The sequence below is a fragment of the Myxocyprinus asiaticus genome, chromosome 18 (genome assembly GCF_019703515.2).
Source record: "Myxocyprinus asiaticus isolate MX2 ecotype Aquarium Trade chromosome 18, UBuf_Myxa_2, whole genome shotgun sequence".
NCBI classification, from domain to species: domain Eukaryota; kingdom Metazoa; phylum Chordata; class Actinopteri; order Cypriniformes; family Catostomidae; genus Myxocyprinus; species Myxocyprinus asiaticus.
This window is the reverse complement of record NC_059361.1, coordinates 22,835,166-22,858,474: the sequence shown is the minus strand read 5'-3', so window position 1 is coordinate 22,858,474 and position 23,309 is coordinate 22,835,166. Positions and strand designations below refer to the sequence as shown.

Genomic DNA, 23,309 nt, shown 5'->3' with positions numbered 1-23,309 from the left:
TTGTGATTCTTTACCTCATATTAAGCTAATATTACCCGGCTTGTATAGCTAATGCGCATACACGTACTAGAGTTGATTGACAGGTGATGTCTGTATCCAAAAGGTGATTGGCTCTTTTAACTGTAAGGCGGGACTTCCTTTCTATATCCGTTGACCATTGGGCGCTCAGAGCTCCTTGGTTGACCGTTCCAATTTCTTCCATTCATTTTAATAGAAGTGGCCAATCTCTGCTAAATGATCTCTGGCTGCAGTCAATCCTGCTGTTTTGGACTCCAAAATCTTAACTGGTATCATTAAACCAGAAGTGTGCACCCTTCAGTACTAGTTCTTAAAAAGTTAGTTGATCCAAAAATGAAAATTGTCTCATTTACTCACCCGTGAATGGCCATGTCAGATGTGTATGACTTTGTTTTAAAGAATATTTCTGCTCTGTTGGTCCATACAGTGCAAGTGAATGGTGACCAGACCTTTGAAGCTCCAAAAATCACATATAGGCCACATAAAAGTAATCCATAAAACTCCAGTGGTTAAATACATGTCTTTAGAAGTGATATGATAGGTGTGGGTGAGAAACATAAAAAAAAAAAAAAAAAAAAAATTATTTTTTATTTTTTTACTGATCTTCACTTTCAATATGTTAAACAATGTTAAAGTGAAAGTGGAGATTTATAGTAAAAATATTGATCTGTTTCTCATCCACATCTATTATATTGCTTCTGAATATATGGATTGGAGTCATATGGATTACTTTTATGTGGCCTTTATATGATTTTTGGAGCTTCAAAGTTCTGTTCACCATTGTATGGACCTACAGAGCTGAGATATTCTTCTAAACAATTTTGTGTTCTGCAGAAGAAAGAAAGTCATACCCATCTGGGATATGTGAGTAAATGATGAGAGCATTTTCATTTTTGGGTGAACCCTTTAATAAACCGTTTAAATCTGCCTTGTCCTTTGTGATTATAATGAAACTGATTGAAGTTGCATACATTTACATAACTTTAACACAACATTTAACGGGGGAAAAACAGAAGCAGAGTTAGTCATTAACATTAAAAGGTCACGTACGGTCACGATTTAAACACATGTTAGACAAGAGCACGCGCAAACTACAGAAACTCTAGATACTGTTTCATTGATGATACTCACCATCACCCCACCCTGCAAAGACAAACCGGTCCAAGGAGAAAGATCTCGACAGACATGACAACTGTCGCTTATATGTGGAAGTGAAAAGTTCACTTCAGTTGTCAGTGATGGCATCTACAAGAAATAACGTAAAGTAATTATTCGGAAAGAGGTAAGATTCCACGATATCTTGTTGTCAAGTACTTTACCATGTTGTGCTAAAATCTCTGGGAAGATACCGATTTTTTTTTTTTATTTTAATTTTTTAATTTTTTTTTAAATTTTTTTTATTGTAATAATGCTGCCTGTGTAACAATGTACCAACTTTTCTGTATTTTCTTCAAGCAAAAAAAGCTCTCTCTCTCTCTCTCTCTCTCTCTCTCTCTCTCTCTCTCTCTGTCTCTCTGGTGACGAATGTATTAAGTTAACAAACAAGAGTTTTTGAGATTTAAAGTGAATTTGCAATGAAGAAAATTATAATAACTGGTTGAAATGATTGATAAATGATAATACTGTACCTTATGTCAAACGTAAACTGTGCTTAACTTGTAAACCGGTCAGTAGCTACTGTATGAAAATATTTACTGTTGTAATGAATAGGAGGTGTCATCAGATTTAACCAATAATCCTTTGAGCTGCCAAAAATTACAAGTACATGAACAAGTCCAACACACCTCCTTGAAATATTTGCTTAGCTGTGTTGCTTTTGTTGTTGATGTGTTTTAATGGAGTTTAGTGTCATAATGGTTTACAAGGTTAGCTTTATAGTGAGATGCATGGATAAAATCAGAGGGGAATTGATACAGTGACACCCAGGATAGAGAGGTGCGGCGACCTTGGTGTGTGCACATGTTAAGTCTCCTGTGTGTTGCGGTTGTACAGAGACAACTAAATTGTGCCCAAGACAAAAAATGACCAAAACGACAATTGCGAGTGGGGTGGCCAATGGGGTGGCCAGGCTTCGGTCCATGGTGGCCTTGGTCACCCCCCTAGCTCCGCCACTGACTGACATACACTGATTTTTCTGAACGAAAATACATGTGTTCTGCTTAAACTCATTAATGCCTTGCTGTGGAATGATGCAGATTTGTACTCTGAAAGGTTGAATGGTCTGCATGTTACAGTCTCCAGTTCTCATCTTCTATGTTGACACTTGTATAAATATTTAATAGTTATATTGTTTGTGCTAAAGTTTGTAAATTGACTAAAGCATAGTGAAATAAAATTCACTAGAGTGGCTGTTTTTGAGCACTGCAGTTCCACCACAAAGACGACCTCATGGTCTGAAATGTGAAAATGTAACCAGCATTTTTTCTTGTGTACTTTGCAGTTGATGTGTGCTGTTATGCTCAATGCACGCACTCTTACAACTTTCTTCCTGCTCTGTCTTGACCTAAAATTAGCAGATGACCGGACTTTACAGGCTACCCTAAAAAAATTCACAATGATCTCAGGTTAACCTGCTGCTGTGGCATTTATGATTAAATAATCTCAAAGGTGTTATGATATATGATTCTGCTTTATTCACAGCTTCAAACAGATGCTAATACAGAGACTGCACAAAATTCTGTATGACTTTCATTTTCAGTAGGAACACCCACATGGTCATGCTATGTGAATTACAAATACTTCAACTATTTCAGTTTTGAGTGGCTGGAAGTGCCCGCATAAAATATCTCAAACAACTGGTAATGCCTGTTGTCTGTATGCAGGCCCCCTATTTAAATTTGGTAAACAAGTTAATCTTTTTCTTTAGCTGTTAACTGTATTTCCTCATTGTCATAACAGACCGTTGGTTGAGAGTAGTTTTCTTTGTACTGCTTCTCACTTAGGTCAGGGGTTCCTTGAACAATGTGTGTTGAAATGCATGTGTGTTGAAATTTGCAGGTGTTCCTAATAAAGTGCTCAGTGAGTGTATGCCAAAACGTTTTTTGAAATGTTCACTGTCTAACAGTTTGATTGCCTTTTGTCTGGCAGTTGTTTTAAATTCAGCTAAAGTACAGTATCTTTTGCCAACACAATGGAACACAAGAAGAGAGTCTGGCACAAGCTGAAGATAGGGAAGAAGGGCCTTGGGAAGAAGAAGAAGACTCCTTTGAAACACAGGAGGAGTATGTCAGTACCAGACCTCAGGTTAACTCCGCACAAGGTTTCTGCTTTGGAGGATGATACCAGGACACCTGATCAAGACATCTTTGGAAACCTGATGGCTCTTGATAATAGAGATGAAATAAATGAAACCTTCAGTGTTGCCTTTTCTGATCAGTTTACGGTCACTGACACACCATACTCATACAGCCCAGCACCATCAGAGAGATCAATGCCTGCAGACTTTCCCGTTTCAGCCAAGACCACAATGGATAAAAACTTATACCAGCCAAGACCCTCCACATGGTACATAGAGGATTTAGAAGCAGTAACTTCACCTCTGTCTAAAACTCCTGCACCTACAAAATGGGCCTCTGTGCCAGCAGAGAGAACACCACCTGCTCTCAGACAAAAAGATCCCAAAGTGGTTGCAGCCCTTAATAGAGCCATTGCAGGAAGACAAATGCCTACTGCCCATGTCTCAGAGAGTGAAATGTCTGCAATGGCCTCCACAGAGTTAGTCAGCACTACTTCTGAGAAGCAGGTTTGGCACAGTGACCAAGAGTCATCTCCATTGGAAATGTTCATTATCGGGTCGGCTGAAGACATGGAAGAGGTCAGTAATCACAAAGTTCTCTATTCATTCTGTAGTCATACCTCATAGTCAAGCGGTTTTCTTTGAATATGGCATTGTGCCAAAGGTTTTAATTTAATAGCATATCATTATGTTAAATTGGACACTAATGATGAAACAAAAACCTTACAGATATGATGTTAATATATATACCTTATTCACATCAGTGCTATCTTTGATTTTTGACGGGAATGACAACAAGACTGTGAGGGATAGACATACAGTCTCTTCAATGGGTTGTACAGTTGTTTAAAGTGTTTTGGATTGTTCTGCTGATTAAACATTGAAAAATGAAGTGGATGTCATTGTGTAAGTGAATGTCATCCCTCACAGTCTTTTTTCATTCCCATCAAAAATCAAAGATGAGGGGGCCTGGGTAGCTCAGCAAGTAAAGATGCTGACTACCACCTCTGGTGTCGCGATTTCGAATCCAGGGCTTGCTGAGTGACTACAGCCAGGTCTCCTAAGCAACCAAATTGGCCCGGTTGCTAGGGAGGGTAGAGTCACATGGGGTAACCTCCTCGTGGCCGCTATAATGTGTGGTTCTCGCTCTCGGTGGGGCACGTGGTGAGTTGTGCGTGGATGCTGCGGAGAATAGTGTGAAGCCTCCACACATGCTATGTCTCCACAGTAACGCGCTAAACAAGCCACGTGATTGGATGCGCAGATTGACGGTCTCAGACGTGGAGGCAACTGATTGGGGCGAGTCACTACACCACCACTAGGACTTAGAGCACATTTGGCATTCCAAATTGGGGAGAAAAAAAAAAAAAATCAAAGATGGTGCTACTGTTAATATGGTCTATTGATCTCCAAGAAGTGGATTTTGAGCTTTAAATAACCTGTGGTTGACCAATGTGGGTTTTTCAAAAGGTTGATGTCGATATTGATGCTAATTAGGGGAATTTGGGCAAGGTGTTTTCTGACTAATTTCAGATGGGGTGAGAGTTTAGGAAACCTGTTTGAAAACAATCAGTTCACTTCACCTTTAAACCTTAAATGCATGATAAATTTCCCAAACACTCTTACATATTCAAGTCTTTAGAGATCCGGCACTTATATCTATCAAAAATGGATGTACAAAATGCAACTGGCTGTCAAACACATATTGAGCTACACGTAACACATAAGATACACATGTGTAATGCATGTGTAACTTATGTGTAGCTTATATGTCATATGTGTATTTTCTCAGGCACTTGTTTAGTCTAAATAGATGCACAACTTACAGTATTTCAGTACTACACCCAAATGACAATAGTCACATCATACTTGTCATGTGTTGCACTTGCTAAAAGTTTACTTTGATGTTGTTTCTTAAAACAACATCATAAAAATATACTTTATAAAATATACTTTATTAAACATGAAAATAATATGCTTAAAAATGCAATATAACAGTTAACAGTTATAAGTCATGTTTATATTAGTAAACATGTCACAGTGACTTTCCCCGACAAAGTAGATACATCGCGATCAGTAAACACACAAGCAATATTAGCTTCAACAACGCTATCAGAAAACATATCCAATTATTATAGCAGGTAAACAACTTCGCCGAATGGATAACAGATAAACATCCATCCAGATTGTTGCGATGCTGTCCAGAACAGTGTGACTGAACTGAGCTGTAGTTTCTTAATTTTTTTAACGGCTACTCGCAAACTAAAATAGTGCATTACCGCCATCTACTGTTTACATGGGAATGAGACAGCCGGCTCTTCTTTCCTATGTTCACGGACATGATGTAATGACGCAAGGATGTAAGTCATAAGCCAGCGATTTCAAATAATTTTTATAGGCTTACCGTAGTGAATCGGGGTAAGGTAAGAACATTGTTTTGAACGCTGGTTGTTTATGTACTAAATCAGTAATGGCCCAAATATTTTTAACCAAAAATCTTACATAGTGCAGCTTTAAAATGAAAAAACGAAGCGTTCAGCGCTTTATACGCTTCTTATCTGAGACGGGCGTTTGTTTTCAGGAGAGCGTGGTGCGACTCGCGCAAGGGAACCACTCTGCTTTGACATGCGCCAAAATCATAAAAAAAAAAATACAAATCATCATCCTTACTAAAATTAATCATGATTTTACAGCAGTAACACTAACTCTGATATTTTGACAAAAATATTGCAGTTTCATGTTAAATGTGCTTATCTATTAGGTGGAATCTTTTAGATTTCTTTTTTTTTGTGTGTGTGTGTGACAACTGTGGTAGTTGTGGTTACATTTTCTAAATGCGTTTAGGCCACTATTTTTCATAAATAATTTTCAGCATAATAAATATTTTCATAAATTATAAATAAATTCAGTAAGACTAGTTATTATATTCTAACTGTTCCAATGAAAAGAACAGTTTACTGTGACTAGTGAAAATATTTGTTTCCTGCTTCATAACAGATATTGTTTTCCTTTCATGAGGTTCTTAATAATTTAAGTAATCTTCAGGAGTATCTGGAGGCAAACAAGCCCAGTTTATTTCCTAATATCAAACATCATTCGAACAAAACATATAGTAGACATGAGGAAAACTTTGTCTATAATTTGTCGATAAGTCTCAGAGGTCCAGGCTTTAAACCCCTTAATGTATATATAGATATCCAAATGTAAATATTAAATGCAGCTATGTTAAATATGTAATTAAATGCAATTATGCAATAAACCAACTTCGAGAATGTGAATGACCGTATACGTCAGTCACCACCGAAGACCATTTATGACCCTTGAAAAACCTTGGAATGCATAGAACTTTCAAATATTCTATAATTAGGGAATCAAAAAAAAAAGCCTTTAGAACATCAGTATTAATGCATGACTGATAATTGGCAAACATTACTTTGCCTCTACTACAGGTGTACTCAAAAGCAGGCCTAAAATAGTGTGGGCAGAGTGATATAGAACTTTCTCATTCAAGGCATCTTAATCTCTTCCTTCAGGACATTCCGAATGAAACCAGTGACTTCGATACTCTTTCCCTTCAAGAACAAGAACAGAACGTGAGTACAGTATTATAATAAAAATGTGCTGTCTTGATGAATGGAAAAATAGCTAGGATTGTCAATTCTGTCTAAAGATTTATCAATTTTAATCCAGTGTTTTTATTTCCATTATGTAGTTTCTCCACAAGAACTTTGCTTACTTGCTTATTCCCTTAAATTCCTCGTGGAATATAGGGCCTCTGCAACAGTCCTCCAGCACACTCGGTTCTGGGCGACCTTCTTCAGTTCACCCCACGATAGTCCGCATTTCTTAATTTCCTCCTCACAGGATCGTCTCCACATTGTCTTCGGATGGCCAACCTGTCTATTTCCCTGTGGGTTCCATTGTATAGCTTGTCGTGTGATGTTTTCTTTAGGCTTTCTCAAGGTATGTCCAATCCAACTTCATTTATGCCTTGCGATCTGTTGGTTGATAGGGTCTTGATTTGCTCGCCTCCACAAGTCAACATTCCATTTGATATTGAGAATACGGCGAAGACAGTTGTTGGTGAAGGTTTGGAGTTTGTTGGTCAAAGTGTCGGTGACTCTCCAGGTCTCCGAACCATATTGAAGGACAGACTTGACATTGCTGTTGAGGATCCATAGTTTATTACATGTGGACAGGGCTGTTGAGCTCCATACTGCCTTCAAAGTGATGAAAGCATGTCTTGCTTTCCCAATTCTAGCCTTGATGTCCTCATCTGTCCCACCCGTGACTGAGACGACACTGCCTAGGTATGTGAATGAGTTGACTTCTTTCAAGTTATTGCCTCCCAGGGTGATCGGCATCTGTTGCTTCCTGAGTAAGGTTATCGTTTCAGTGTTGATTCATAGTCCAGTCTTAATTGCTTCTTGGGCCAGTTTGTCTGTTTTCTGCTGCATATGTTGGTGTTTCTGGGACAGCAGACATAGATCATCGGCAAAGTCAAGGTCTTTTAGATTCTGCGTCAAAGTCCACCGGATTCCGGTATTGTCACTTTTGATTGTTTCACGCATGATCCAGTCCGCTACCATCAGAAACATCATCGGTGAAAGCAGGCAGCCCTGTCTGACCCCTGTCTTCAGCTCAAAGTCCTTCGACAACTTGCCGTTATGGATCACTTGGCATGTGGCACCGTCATACAGTTGCTGGATCAGGTTGATGAAGCTTTGAGGGATTCCATAGTGGTGTAGTAGTTTCCAGATGGTGTCTCTATCCACACTATCAAAAGCCTGCTGTAAGTCGATGAAGTTCAAATACAGGGTTGACTGCCACTCCAAGGACTGTTCGATGATAATTCGAAGTGTGGCAATTTGGTCTGTACAGGATTTGTCCATTCTGAAGCCAGCTTGTTCTGGTCAGAGCCTTTCATCAATGGCATCTTTCTGTTGCTCCAGGATGATGCGGGTCAACACTTTACTTGGTATAGACAATAGCATTATGCCGCGCCAATTCTTGCAAAGTCCTAGGTCTCCTTTCTTTGGAAGCTTCACTAGGTGGCCCTTTTTCCAGTCTGATGGTATACTTTCCTCTTTCCAAATTTTCAGTATTCAGCCCAGCGTTTCCTCTGGTCTGGTTCCTTGGTGATGGGGCATCCTTCGTTATCTTTGACAGGTTTGTCATGGTTTGACTTTTTCATGGACAAGGTTCTGGTGACTTTATACAAAGTATTAAGGTCTCTCTTCTCCATTGCTTCCTCCGCTTCCGTCACTAGCGCATCATGGAAGAGTCTCTTGTCTTTCCTAGCACTTTTTTTACTTCTTTATTTAGTGTAGAGTACTTATCTCTAAGCCCTTGTTTCTCCTGTTCATTTCTGCAATTATTCATCTGTTGTTTTATGTTTCTTCTGTCTTGTATCAGTTTCCAGGTGTTGCCAGATAGCCATTCTTTATCTGTCCTCCCTCTCTTCCCTAACACTTCTTGACAGGTGTCTTTCCACACATCCCTCAGTGAGTTCCACTGCTCTTCCATAGGTGTTTCCTCAGCGACAATATTTAAAGCTTCAGACCTATTCTTAAGAGAAGTCGAGAATGCCTCTCTGGTGTCCTGCTCCTTCAGTCTCTGAGTGTTGAACTTAATGAAGGGTCTATCAGATGTGTCCTTAAATGTGCTCAGTTTAATTTTAATTGTTCCTACAACCAGGTGGTGATCAGAAGCTACATCAGTTCCTCTTCTCGATCTTGTATCAAGCAGGCTACGTCTCCATTTCTTTGAAATAGTAATGAAGTCTATCTGGTTTTTAGTATTGCCGTCGGGCGAGATCCAGGTTTCTTTGTGGATGTCCTTGTGCTTATATACACTGCCTCCTATGACCATGTCATTAAAAGCACAAAAGCCTGTGAAGAGTTCTCCATTTTCATTCATGACTCCGAGTGCTTGCTTACCCATGATAAGTTCCTTTCCTGAATTGTCTTTTCCTATCATGGCATTCATATCTCCCATCAGGATTTTGATGTCTCTCTTGGGTGCCTTATCAAGTGCAGACTGTAATGTAGCATAGAAAGTTTCTTTTTCGCCTACCTCTGCGTTGTTTGTAGGGGCGTAACATTGAATAATTGTCGCTTTCCTTCCTTTTGAGTTGAATCTTGCTGTCATAATTCTTGAAGAGATGGGTTGCCATTCCAGAAGGGCTCTGGCTGCTCTGCATGACATGATGATGGCAACTCCTTCAGTGTGGATGTGGGTTTCATCTGGATGCCCAGAATAAATTACCTTCTCTCCACTAGCGAGTGTTGTCACGCCGGATCCATTCAATCTGCTCTCGCAAATCCCTAATACTTGTATATCATACCTCTTCATTTCTTTTACTACTTGAGCTGTTTTTCCCACTTCGTACATTGTGCGGACGTTCCAAGTTCCAATTTTTGTTTTGCTTTCATCGTTAGAAGGTTCATCGGCTGGCTGGCTTCCAAGGGGCTTTCACCAACCCGCGTCATATGTTCCTCAGTTGAGGCGACTTCTTGAGTCAAGTGCTGAATTGAGATCAGCGTTTTGTCTGTTGCTTTGGTTTCTGTAGCAATGTTCTTTTTTTTTTATAGGGTGGGGTTGCTAGCCCCACGCCCAACCCTCCTCCTTTCTAATCCAGGTTTGGGACCGGCAATGGCGGAGTTCCACTAGAACTGTACTCCTGAATAATTTTACCCAAGGCTTATCAGCTGTTCTCTGTTTCTTGCTTTCTAGAATTTTGTCTCTCTTCCCCTTTTCTGTTGTTCTGTTTAATTCACATATATCATTATGCAGTGTTCAAACAGTCCCTCAAACACATGTACATACTAAAGTCTTTACATTCTACTTTTCAGATAATCTCAGGGGGATTAAATGACTGTCAGATTGCCCTAGCACAGCAGAAAGTCCAGTATCTCCTCACTATCAACCTAAAAGAAGGCAGGAACCTGGTTGTCAGAGACCGCTCAGGTATTGTCCTCTGAAACACTTACTAATACAGATGATTAAACTATTGTTACACTGGGTGGTGTCATTTACTCATTGCCATTTTAAGATCTAGGCATTAAATGCCTTTCTCCAATTTAAGGCTGCAGTCTTGCAATAAAATATAATTAGTATGTTATTAGTAGACCGAAATATTTGGTGTAGTTTACACCTGATTTAACAGTACGCATTGTTTTAAAAATCTTTTATACAGTAGATTATTGTAACCACTGACCACCAGACATCTGAGTTGTGATGATTACTGTTTTTTGTTCTGGGAGATTAAAGTGATTTGTTGCCAAAGTGCGTTGGTGTTGTGCTGAATCTCTCCCATATATTGTTCTAGTATTGTTACGTTTCGGCTCATGGTGGGACAGCTAAAGGACTCTGTGGGTCTAAAACATGAATACACTTTGAATAGCTCCTTAAAATTATTGTATTTCTTAGACTTTGCTTCACCTTTGCATTGTTTTGTAGTGTCCAGGACTCAGTCAGTCATTTTATTTTATTAAGTCTCCAGGTGCTGTCCTTGATCTTTAGGCTACTCCACGTTTTGCAGTTTAGCCATCTTGCTAACTTTGCTCAGTGTAGTCTCTGTTTTGATTTCCAGCCTTTGTTTGTTTGTTTTTTTTGGAACTTTGATTGTCTGTTGTTTCTTTAGACTAGCATCTGGATCATCTAAAAACAGGCATATATGTTTATTGGTTTCTATAATGATTGAAATTGAACCTAGTGCTGCATTGATGTTTTCTAGCACTAGCATGTTGTGGCAAATGGTAGCTAGTTGCTAGCCTAGTTTGCTGGCTTGTAGATATCAACTGCTACCATAAAAAATATGATGAGTCAACATAATTTCCACATTTAGTACTCAACTGGGGGGACAATTTAAATGCCGAACTTTGCTGAAGCAGTTTATTTTGTCCATAGTGTTCCAGGCATAAGCTAAGCATTAAAGTTTGCTGATGATCTTGCATAGCAGCATTCTTATTGTTAAATTCTGACAATCAGATGAAAACTTTCCATAAATCATATCTTATCCTATTTAATTGTGATTACTGATTCCTAATTTGCTTCCAGAACAAAAACTGAAGGTTCAGTCCCGCATGTGCGTGACTGAAACTAAAGAGTTTCCGTGAAAGAGATTACAGTTCTGCACTAATACCACTGATAAAGACACTCCTTCAGGTTCAGGAAACCAGTCTATTATAACCATGTGAATGTAACCAATGTAACTTCTATATTGTGAATTCTATATTCGTCAAATTGTTAAGGTTGGTAAAATGGCAAATTCTTGAGTGTAAATGGAAAGAATCCACTAAACAGGCATCACACAATAAGTCATTTGCTTGTATACATTGAATGCAAAAATTATGCGTGACACAACACAATCACAGCAAAATAAGCAATTATTTGATGTTTAATATACAGCTACATGTACAGCTTTATGTATGTGTACAGGGATAAAGATGTTTTTGGTTTGAATTAGAGTATGTAATGCAGCGTTAAATGAAAGAAAAGTGGTCCCTATCCCTCACATGTGTGCTCATTCTCACAACATAATTTCTGTTTGTGGTTCTTATGAATGGACTACAGCAGGGATGACTAAACCCATTAAAGAAGGAATGTTAAGGAGTTACTCCAGCTTGTCTGGTCTTCCCAAAGGCGGTCAGACCAGAATGCCATTCTTTCTCTTTAACATGTCTGACATGCTCCTTTCCATGACCTTGTTACATGAGTAAAACAGGAAACTTTCATTAAGGAAGTATTCAAATCAAATCAAATCACTTTTATTGTTTGGATCTATCATTAAGTAATTTGCTTTCTTCCATTCAGTTGTTGTGGTGTCTAGATAAATACAATGACATTACGTCTACCATGCAAGCATTGAGAAACAAATGTGCTCCTGTTGTTTTTTGTTTTGGGGTTTTTTTCTACTATGGTGCCAACGCAAATAGTCTTAGTGAAGTGTTGTTTCCTGGAGGCTGTAAAAAATTCCTTGTGCCACGTTGCAAAATGACTTAACGTGTTTTCTGCTGTATTCCTTACATTTTTGTTTATTAGAGAGAGAAGAGGGATTGAGTCTACCAAGCTTTACTAAAACACTACAGGCAAATGATATTGACTAAATTTCCATTTGATACCCAGAGCAGTTCTTCAGACGTAATGCCAGTGTATACCTGGCAGGACCAATCAAGCTTATTGGGCTGCTCATTCTCATGTTCAAAGTCACAGGTGTATGTCCAGAGGCTATTAATTACCATCTCTACCTCATTATTTTTCATAATTAGAAAATATTCCAGTGATATTCCTCTTCCAAATTAATCTGATCAAATGTTCATGCTTTTTTTGGAGGCAAAAAGCAGACCAGATATTGTGTGTAGAATGTGGACATTTACTTTCTCATGTTGCGAAACTCAATTTCTTTCATTTTTCCTTTTGAAAGGTTGTTTATTGCAATGCAATTATCTTTGTATAGCAAAATGGAATATATCGCCACCTGCTGGAATGAGTGGAGTACAATGGGGCTAAAGGCCTGTAGGGGTAAAAGGCTCCTTTGATTTGATTTTCTTCCAAAACACTAAATAGCAACAAAATTTACCACAGTACTTTCCTTAACATTTGTTTGTCACTATACACTGCTATATTTTCCTGATCCGTGAGATCATTGTGTGTGTTGTCTAATGTTTGATTTTTTAAATGTTGCAAATTAATGTAGCTAATGGAAATCCCTGAAATTTACACATTTAATTTGAGTCAAAATGTATCATTTTCAGTTTTTTCTTAAATGCCATTAAATTAAAAGTTGAAAGGATGGTATTTGGGGTAAAAAGCCCCACTGTTGCAGGGGCTAAAGGCCCCAATAATAATAATAATAATAATAAAAAAGTAATAATAATTTTGTATCTTGATACATTTTGTGACCAGAAAAAAGTTTCCTTAAGGTGTGTTTTTGCCCCGTTGTACCCTATCAAGAAATCTATTAAAATGAACTATTAGTGAATGTCAATATGGCCGACATTATTGCCTCAATATGGCATCCCGGTCAGACTTTACCTTATTGTGTCCAACTGTCCATATTGTAGTATGAAAATAAGTATGGGGAAAGCCTACCATTATTAATATTATTTTTTTTTTTCTGTGTGTATTTTGGACGCTGTTATGACATTTTACCTATACCTTCAAACTGAGCTATGACTAAACATGATTTATAAGTGCAACTTCTTTTATACATTTTTTTTTTTTTTTTTTGGTTTAGTGGGTATTTGGAATTCCAACTAATATATCTGAAGGAAATTATGAGAAATATGAAAGGTTGGTGGTCTAACCTCCAATCAGAGCACATCACACTCTATATCCACAAGTCTTCTTTATTCTGTGAGGGGTTTTGTTACTGTACCTTGACCAGATTTAGTGGAAACTTTTTTTTTATTTTTTATTTTTTTTGACAAACATAAATAGAAGACCTAGCAGGTATTTAAAGAGCCAAACCTTTGTTTAATGTTTAATGATGTGGCTTAAGATAACTGTTCAGAGCTCATATATCATTCAAAAAGATATTATATTTAAAAATGAAAACTGAAACTAACATATAGGGCTGAACAATAAAAAAAAACAAACAAAAAAATAATTGAGATTACAATTACAGTTACCACAATTAACTAATCGTGAAGTGTCCGTTACAGCATATTTTGTACGTCTACTCCAGTTGTGTCAAAATTTTCTATTTACAATGTGATTTTTTTTAAGTGACTGAGCATTGTAACTAATCACAGATTTCTGTGTAATTTATTCTGAATTTGAAGAACTGAAGAGTTTTTTTCATGCTGCTAAAATGACCAATGTGAAGTTGTCTCTTTAGGCAATCTCTTAAATTAGTGATGTATAAAACAGCAATTAAGTAATTCTGGGACACAGTTTTCAGTTTGTTTTGGATGTGTAGCCGACTTAACCTGTTGATGCTCATTGACCCCACCCATGGGTTTGACTTTACTTTGCTTAAATTAGTTCACATTTACCATATAGTGTGCTGTTCAAAATTGTTCATAATGTTGACAAATTATACATCTTTATAATATATCAACATTATTAACTCTAATTTAACTAGACTATATAGTATATGTGAACTAATTTAAGGAAAGTGACATCATGAATGAGGCATGCACATCAACAGGTTAAAGAATATGGCCTACAGATACCCCAGACAAAAGACATATTTTAATGTAAATTCTATTAACTAAAACTAATCAGAATTACAATATAAATTGGAATAACAGACAATTATTATTATTTTTCCTCATAATCGTGCAGCCCTACTATCATAAATGGCTTATCATTTTAAGATGCACACAGACTTTGAGCTCGGTTTCATTACCACGTATATATATATAAAAAAAAAAAAAAAAAAAAAAAAAAAAGCTTAATTTGATTTTAGGGGAAATTGCGACCTCGTGTGGTGTTCTTTGAGAATTACACACATCCTCTGCGTTACAGATTGCTGATCTAGGCACTTTACCAACAGCAAATAAAAATTAATACAGCTTTTGAATTGTCGTGTTCATATTTTAATATTTTCCCTCGAATATTCCCATCAAGGAAATATTCAAATGTACAGTCTGAATTTTGTCATTTTTGTTTCATGCCTTCTAGGTCACTGTCACTGAAAATTTGCCATAATTGGAGATTTTCCTTAGAAAGTCATTTTTTGTATTGTTCTATAGCCTAGTCCTTCATTTTAATACTTTTATATATAGAAAAACAAAATGAATAAATAAATAAATAAATCAATCAATATGGCGGCTAGGATTTACCATTTGTATGTTCTCTATTGTAAACTGATGATTCAGGTATTGTCTGAATTAAAGAGAGTTCACACAAAATTGAAAATTCTGTCATCATTTACTTGCCCTCATGTTGTTCCAAAACTATATGACTTTCTTTTCTCCATGGAGAAAATAATGACAGAACTATCCCTTGGATGAACTATACCTTTAAAGGGACGGTTCAAACAAAAATTTAAATTCTCTCATCGTTTACTCACCCTCATGCCATCCCAGATGTGAATGACTTTTTCTTCTGCTGATGGTGACCAGAACTTTGAAGCTCCAAAATCACAAAGGCCACATAAAAGTAATCAATAAGACTCCAGTGGTTAAATCCATATCTTCAGAAGTGATATGATAGGTGTGGGTGGGAAACAGATCAATATTTGAGTCATATTGTTTTTTTTTTTTTTTTTTTACTATAAATCTCCACTTTAACTTTCGTAGTCTGAAAGTGAAAGTGGAGATTTATTATAAAAGTATTTAAATATTGATCTGTTTCTCACCCACACCTATCATATCACTTCTGAATATGTGGATTTAACCATTGGAGTCTTATTGATTACTTTTATGTTGCCTTTATGTGATTTTTGGAGCTTCAAAGTTCTAGTCACCATTCACTTGCATTGTATGGACATATAAAGCTGAGATATTCTTCTAAAAATATTTGTTTGTGTTCTCCAGAAGAAAGTAATTCATACACATCTGGGATGGTATGAAAGTGAGTAAATGATGAGAGAATTTTCATTTTGGGTGAACTATCCCTTTAAGTCTCTACTGGTCTGCAGCCATTTGCATTCTCCCTTCTTCTTACTAGTTGATTCTTCAATGTGTCTGACAGGACAGCATGACGGAGATGATGCAGTCTCCCTCTCGTGCCTTTTCCACTATCTATATTTGCCTAACAATTAACGCCCAGCCCGCTCCACGAATGACACCACATCTGAAAAGCCTCCTGTAACTCCCCTCCTTCCAGTTTTACGCAATCCTCCATTTTCTTTCTGTTAATTTCCGCCGTCACTTTTCTCAGTCACGCCGAAGCTCTTCTCCTGGCTGTTTGAGCCCCTTTCCTCCTGTCAAGCTGCCTGGAGGTTTCCTTGTCAGCGGCTGGAAGGGAGGAGCTGCCTCCTGGAGATGTTCATTTGGAGAGGCGAGCTGACAGCCCTGACAGCCCGTCCCCACGGGGCTTTTGTCATGTGATTCCAGGCTCCCTGCCGGTTCTCTCAAGCACCCCTTTATCTATCCATACAAATGAAGCGATGGACTCTTTTTCTCTCATATGTTTTTTCTTCTTTTTACCAGCCAATCTGCATACCACAGCATAGATAAAGACAGACCGCTCTCCCTCCCCTCTAGAACAGACAGACTTTCTTAACAGGCTTTGGAGATTAACACTGCTTGCTCCCGGTTACTGGGGTATTAAAGCAAAAGCTTTAAATTAACAGATTCACGCTGGCTATCATTTTTAGAAACGTGATGTCCACCCTTCCTGTGCCCACTAGAAAAGTCCTCTAAATACAAAGTCTTTTAGATTATTCAGTGTCTGGTAGATGTGTACTGTATGTGTGGGGATATCTGTGTTCATACAGTTTGGGTGTGAAGATTTGATGATCTGCACCAGTTTCCACTGCATGCTTTGTCATTTGCAATGCTAAATTTTTTTCTTATAACATTTACATTTATGCATTTGGCAGACGCTTTTATCCAAAGCAACTTACAGTGCCCTTATTACAGGGACAATCCCCCTGGAGCAACCTGGAGTTAAGTGCCTTGCTCAAGGACACAGTGATGGTGGCTGTGGGGATTGAACCAACAATCTTTTGCTTACCAGTTCAGTGCTTTAGTCCACTACGCTACCACCATTTCATTCATTTAACATGTCACAATTTCTGTCATTTCTACTCGATTTTATGATTTTTCTTGGTTTTTATCATCAGCAATTATATTCAAAGTGGTCAAAAAAGTCACTGGAAGTTGTAACTTTGGCACCACTTTGAGCAATTAAACTTGCGTTTTCAATTTTATTGATTTGAAATTAAGTCATTAATGCCAGGTTTTTCAAGATAGGTCTTGATGCTTAAATTACAGCACTGTAATTTTTTTTCCATCATTATATGATAACAGCTTCTTTGGTTCTATCCACTGAACTTGTCTCAATTTCTTTTACAATGGGGCAACTGTTTGTTTTCAACAGGTACAAGTGACCCGTTTGTCAAATTCAAATTAGATGGCAAAAACATCTACAAAAGCAAAGTTGTGAACAAGAATCTGAACCCCACCTGGAATGAATCATTTTCCTTTCCCATCAGAGACCTTGATCAGACTGTTCATGTCAAGGTTTGAGAACAATTTGAAACATAATCAAATAAATAAATCTAATTGATAAATTGTGAACTGTTAATAACAACAGCAACACTAACAGTCATCATTTCACAATTATGATTGATGCAGGTGTACGATCGTGACATAAGATCCAATGACTTCATGGGGTCAAGCAGCTTTGCTCTATATAAACTGGAGTTGGACAAGTGAGAAAAGCTTTTATTAAATAGTTTACCATTTCATACTGTAGTTCCCATTGTATCACACTGTCAAATAATCCCTCTCATGATCAAATCAAAGTTTTTCTTGATTATTCAGAGGGGAACGCTTTACAATAATATTGTATATGTAAAATAGGTTAACACAATAATTTACATGAATTAACAATAAACAATACTTAACAATTTTTTTTTTTTTTACTTGGTTAATTTTAATTTCTACATATCCATTTTAAACATGTTAGTTAATGCATTATGAACTAACATGAACTAACGATGAACAATAGTTTATTTATAAAATATCCAAAATTGAAAAAATAAATACATAAATGCTTTGAAACGTTGGTCATAGTAAGTTTATGATACCTAATGCAATAACTAATGTTCACATATACACTTTTATTATAAAGTATTACCATTCAAAGTTATTTCTTTGAAAACCAAAGTATTTTGTGGATTTTCTTTCTTGCAGAACGATTCCATTTACACTGTGTTTGGAGGATCCAAACAGTGTAGAGGACGATATGGGAGTGATCATTATAGAGGCCTCTCTGTCCATACGAGAAGAACCTGCCAAACGAAATGTATGACTCCTAAATACAGACAACGTTTTAGTGGGAAAATGCAATTAGACAGTGCATCAACATACTATGTTTTTCTAACATAATTTCCGTTTTGCACCCATTTTTCAGAAGTGGATACTGAGGAGAAAGGGAAGCTTCAATAAGGTATGTCATTAAAACATGCTCATCCCTTTTTATTTCAACGGTCGAATACCTGATAGAGTACATGTTTCCCGTTCTAGATCTGTTCAAGTATTCCCGCACCCTGAAAGAAAGAAAAGCAGCCACACACTGCATACATCTTGCCTTAATTTTTTGGTTCAAATGCACTATAAGCCACAAAATCACTGTATTCTGAATCATAAAGGATTTCACAGCAGTAACTTTATTCATGTGTATCATGTATAAGTCCACTGGAGGGCAGTAGATCCCCACCATCTTTCGCACAAAGATACTTATAATTTACATTTATGCAAGTCTCTTGACTTTACCTTATATCCACCTTCACTTATAGTCAGTACATTTCAGAACTTCAACAGACTAACTTTTCTTTATGCCTGCAATTGTCCGATGCGATGTACTAATCCAGGAAATACATCATCATGATCTAAACAAAGCATTTCCTTTCATATTGTGGATGTCAGTTTCTAATTGAGAGTTTATTTACCTCACAGCAGTAGGAAATAGCTAAAAAAAAATCTTTCTGAACAAAATCTCTTTTGCATAGTAGAATGGCACGCCATCACAGTGAATTTACTTTGTTTTATTAACGATTGCCACTGAATTTCAAGTCAGTTAAATTAAAGTCGTACGGATGCAAGGCAAAGCTGTGTATTTTAAGGTATAGCTGGTTCGGAACATCTATATGTTGAGTTTAAAATAAGTGGATAAAACTGGGATAAAATCATTAACAAGAATTCTCTCTACAAGTTTAGATATGACTCTTGTTAGATTTGTAGATTGCCTTTAATGGGCGAATCCTTCACAGAAATGCCAAAGTAATTTTCATCTCAATATATTATTATTTATTTTAAGTATGTTTTAATTATACATTTAATTTTTATTCAATTTAATTTAATTTAATTCAATACAAAAATACTACCAGGATTTATACTTATAATTGTATTTTACAAGTGCACTAAATCTTCTTAATCTTTTTTTTTTCTTTTTTTTTTTTTTCATAAGAGTAATGAGAATGAGATTTTTTCCTTAAAATTCCCTTTTCATGAAAATAATGTCATAATGCAAAAATCCTAGTTAGGCTTAATCTTTGCTCAAAATATAATATCTTATTTCTTTTTTTATTATTATTATTTTTGGAGTGAAATCAACCCACACATTTCTTGACAGTTTTCATGAGACCCAAATAGACACCTGCTATATTATGTGGTCAGGTATAGATAGATCAGTATGTGTTTTTGGAGTGCTGGTGTTAGTGTTTATACTATAGTGTGTATCCTCCACCCAAACAGTTCTAGTTGACACCTATCAGTCGAGGCAGAACATTTCTCAATTCTTACCTCTCCTCCTCTCTCACACTCCCTCCATCACAGCCATGCTACAGTGCATCATCTTTGTGATGGAGTTGGGCCGAAGTAATTGCACATAGCATGTGGTTCCTCTGCTTTCTGATGAAGTCTTAAGTGTGTGTGTTTGTGAGCTCTTTGAGGCTCCATGCCAGTGTAAGATGCTGAAGATATGTGTGATGGCTCATTCCCAGACATGGTGAGCTATAACCCAGATGTTAGGATGTAATATCACAGCTGTGGACGGACAGGACTGAAGATCCAGCCAAATGGGTATGGCTTTGGGCTCGTCCCAGTGTCTCCATGCTGCTTTACCATATGGAGGCAATCCCCTAGCTCTTTTAGCACCAAGAATAGCCTCTCTTTAGGGGCCACTTACTCTTATGCGGAATTGTTTTATTGGCCATGCCGATCACAAATTTGTCCAAAATAAACACTTGGGAAGAATTGGCTCTGATGAACATTATATTTCTCTCTGCGCTCCTTCTGTAACTCCCCCTGTTATCTCTCTCTCTCTCTTTTAAAGAGGCTTGTTTATGAGGATGTGGCCATTACATTAAATGTTAATGCTGGTTTGTCTGCTGTGCCATGTATGTGTGTGAGTGTACAGTGTGTGTGTGTGTGTGTGTGTGTGATTCTAATGGAGCAAAGGCTCAGTCACACTCTCTGAGCAGACAGGTGGGAAAACAGCTCTCTGGTCTGTGATTACTGGAAGAACAGACCAGCCTCTTCCTGGTGCTGTGTTTTTTGAAAGTGCAGGGCTATCAACCCACAAGTTATCTTTGTACTGTGTACTTATCCATCTGCAGTCTTGTTGATGGACCTGTTTTCTCTCTCCAAGATGCCAGAATCACCTGCACATTTCAACTGGTGTGTTTTGGAAGCTTTCTTTTCCATAATGTATTTTGTTACAAATAAAGAAATAAGACTTTTCATTTTAAATGTGATTTTTTTTGTTTTTTTTTTTTCTTAAAGGGGCCACCTTCTAATATAATATCCAGCATGGGAATCTAAAGCTAGTTGCAGATAGTTCACTCAGAAGTGAAAATTTGTCATAATTTACTCACCCTCATGTTATTACAAACCCATATGACTTTAAAATGAGACTAGCCTTCTGCCTAATCTTTTGTGGTCCACGGAAGTAAAAATGTCATACAGGTTTGGAACAACATTTGGGTGAGTAACTTTTACTCCCTCTCTTTGACTGGCTTGGTTCGATTGCTTGGTCTGAACTAAATTCGATTCCACCTCTCCCTCTGCCCCTACAGGTCTCTTTTGACATAGTAATATTTGATTCCACACCACAGTACTGTTCGTTTGCATCATTAACATGCGTACTAGTGGCAGCTGTTTACCACTGTAGCTAGGTGACGACTCTGGAAGAGAGGGCGCCTACTTCACTGTTTTATTCATGTTTTGTGCTTTTACTACCAAAACCTAACACTTTATCTGTCTGCCACGGATGAGACTCAAAGAATGCAAGCTGATCGCTAAAGTCACTTTCTGTGGAGACGAGAAGTAATGTGAAAGGCATTATACTACAACAGGCACATTTTAGCAGTTCTCTTTTGCAAGTTAGGCTAAATTGTGTTTTTATCTATAGTGAACCATACTGGAGTCCTCATGAACCATAGCCCAGACCATAAACATGAACAGGTGTGGTTTGTATGCTCCCAAGTTTGAAAAACAGCTTTCCCTCCAACACTGTAAATAGTAATATAATCTCAAATTGTAAAAAAAAATAGTTTACTCAATTTAAGCTTAAAGGAATAGTTCACCCAAAAATGAAATTTTGCTAATAATTTACTCTCCCTCAGGCCATCCAAGATGTATCTGAGATTCTTTCTTCATCAAAACAGAATTTAAGACTTTTAATTTAAGGTCACGCGTCACGTGGAGGAGGAGCCAGGAGTGCGTCATTGTTTACAAGAGAAACTGGTGCTGTTCATAAACCAAAACAGTCCAAAACAATTTCAAAACATAAATAAATAAACAATAAAAAAGTATTTCCAAATAATAATAATAAAAAAAAACAATGTAAACAATGACGCGCTTCCTGACTCCTCCTCCACGTGACGCGTGACCTTACCAACGAGCTTACGTCATCCCTCTTATGAGCGCAAATCACAGAGATGTACGAAAGTGAACATTTGTAGTTAAAAAGTATATAAGTGTTGTTTTGTTTCTAAAAATAATCAATCATTTGGGTTCAGAAGAGCTTTATTTGTCGACTGGAGTTGTGTGGATTATTTTGATGCACCCTAAATATGCATTTTGGACCGTCAAAAAATGGAGGACATTCACTTGCATTGTTTAAAAGAGGAGGCCTGAAATGAAATCCTAAAAACCTTAAATTTTGTTTTGAAGAAGAAAGAAACTCAGATACATTTTGGATGGCCTGAGGGTGAGTAAATTATCAGCAAATTTTCATTTTTGGGTGAACTATTCCTTTAAGTTTTTACTATTCTGACTAGTTTTAATTAATTTACCGTTACTCTCCAAATCCTAAAATTGTCATTAATAAAAACATTTAAGTGGTCCTATAAACAGTACTTACGTACTTATTTATTTACGTTCTTTAAACTTTGGCTTCGAGTACTGCAAACTTAAAATTATCAAGAACAAAATTGTGGCTGTGTGGAATACCCATAAGCCCTTGCTCTTAAATAATTAATGTATATTTGGTCAGAAAAAGGGAACTTATGTAGAAAAATAATGATTTTTTCTTCTAAAATGAATGTAATCTTATCACTATTGTTGTTGTATTGTAGCTGGTTGATAATTGAGATTTTTGTGAAGTCACCATGAGGGTGATTAATGTTGCCTGGGGTGAAACTGGAGCCTGTTAAGTTTAAGCCATTTTTCTTTACTCAATTGTACTTTACAAAAGTGCAGATTTATGTGCACTAAGAAGTACTGAGTAGAATCCAATGTGCCATATGGCTAACCTAGAGTCCAGTCATAATTTCCTTTACACTGTATAAGACATGTTATAACCCAATTTAAATAATTAAATCAAAACAATGATACTTTAATCACAGATGAGTTAAGTTTACTTGTAACTAATCAACATTACTTAAAAAATTAAGTTTAGTTTACTCGAGCCAAATAAGTACATTAACTTAGAAAAAGCATGCAAACCGAGGTCAACTAATTAGAATTTACAGTGAACCAAATGAACTGGATTCGGATGTCAAACAGACCCGGGGGTACACAAAAGCTTTAGTGTAAACACGTCCTTGGAATGAAACAGGCTGTTTTTGCTACTGTAGATTTCTACAGGTAAATGTAAAGGATCTCTGCTCTGATTGGTTAACTTCTTCAAACGCGAAAGTAGGCGAATACTGAATAGGTGTGAAAATGTAAACTTGAGGTGGCTTGGCCATATGTTAATCATGCTCATGTTAATACCATCGTCTATACCATCACAATTTTCAAATAAACCATTTTTTGCAACTTTGTTTTAAATAAATGGTGTGGCTGGACTGTAAAGTATGTCTGCATCATGTACTCTCAAATCAAAAGTAAAATCATGTTATCTGTGTATATGTGTTATATGTATCAGCACTGTTTTTCTTTGTCACACCTGCTTAGAATTTAAGTGAAATAAACGTTACAATGTC

At 37.0% G+C, this 23,309-nt stretch overlaps 1 protein-coding gene across 5 annotated transcripts in view; it reads left to right on the top strand.

Moving 5' to 3' along the window:
• The first annotated feature begins 3,109 nt into the window (after window positions 1-3,109).
• Window positions 3,110-23,309, top strand: part of LOC127455953 (multiple C2 and transmembrane domain-containing protein 2-like) — a 78,350-nt gene continuing 58,150 nt past the window's right edge. For all 5 annotated transcript variants that reach the window (XM_051724160.1, XM_051724163.1, XM_051724164.1 and 2 more), the window contains exons 1-7: window positions 3,110-3,832; window positions 6,787-6,846; window positions 10,108-10,222; window positions 17,252-17,394; window positions 17,509-17,585; window positions 18,070-18,181; window positions 18,290-18,325. In XM_051724160.1, coding sequence (XP_051580120.1) covers window positions 3,149-3,832; window positions 6,787-6,846; window positions 10,108-10,222; window positions 17,252-17,394; window positions 17,509-17,585; window positions 18,070-18,181; window positions 18,290-18,325 — 1,227 coding nt within the window. In that variant the 5' untranslated portion in view covers window positions 3,110-3,148. The remainder of the gene's footprint in view (window positions 3,833-6,786; window positions 6,847-10,107; window positions 10,223-17,251; window positions 17,395-17,508; window positions 17,586-18,069; window positions 18,182-18,289; window positions 18,326-23,309) is intronic.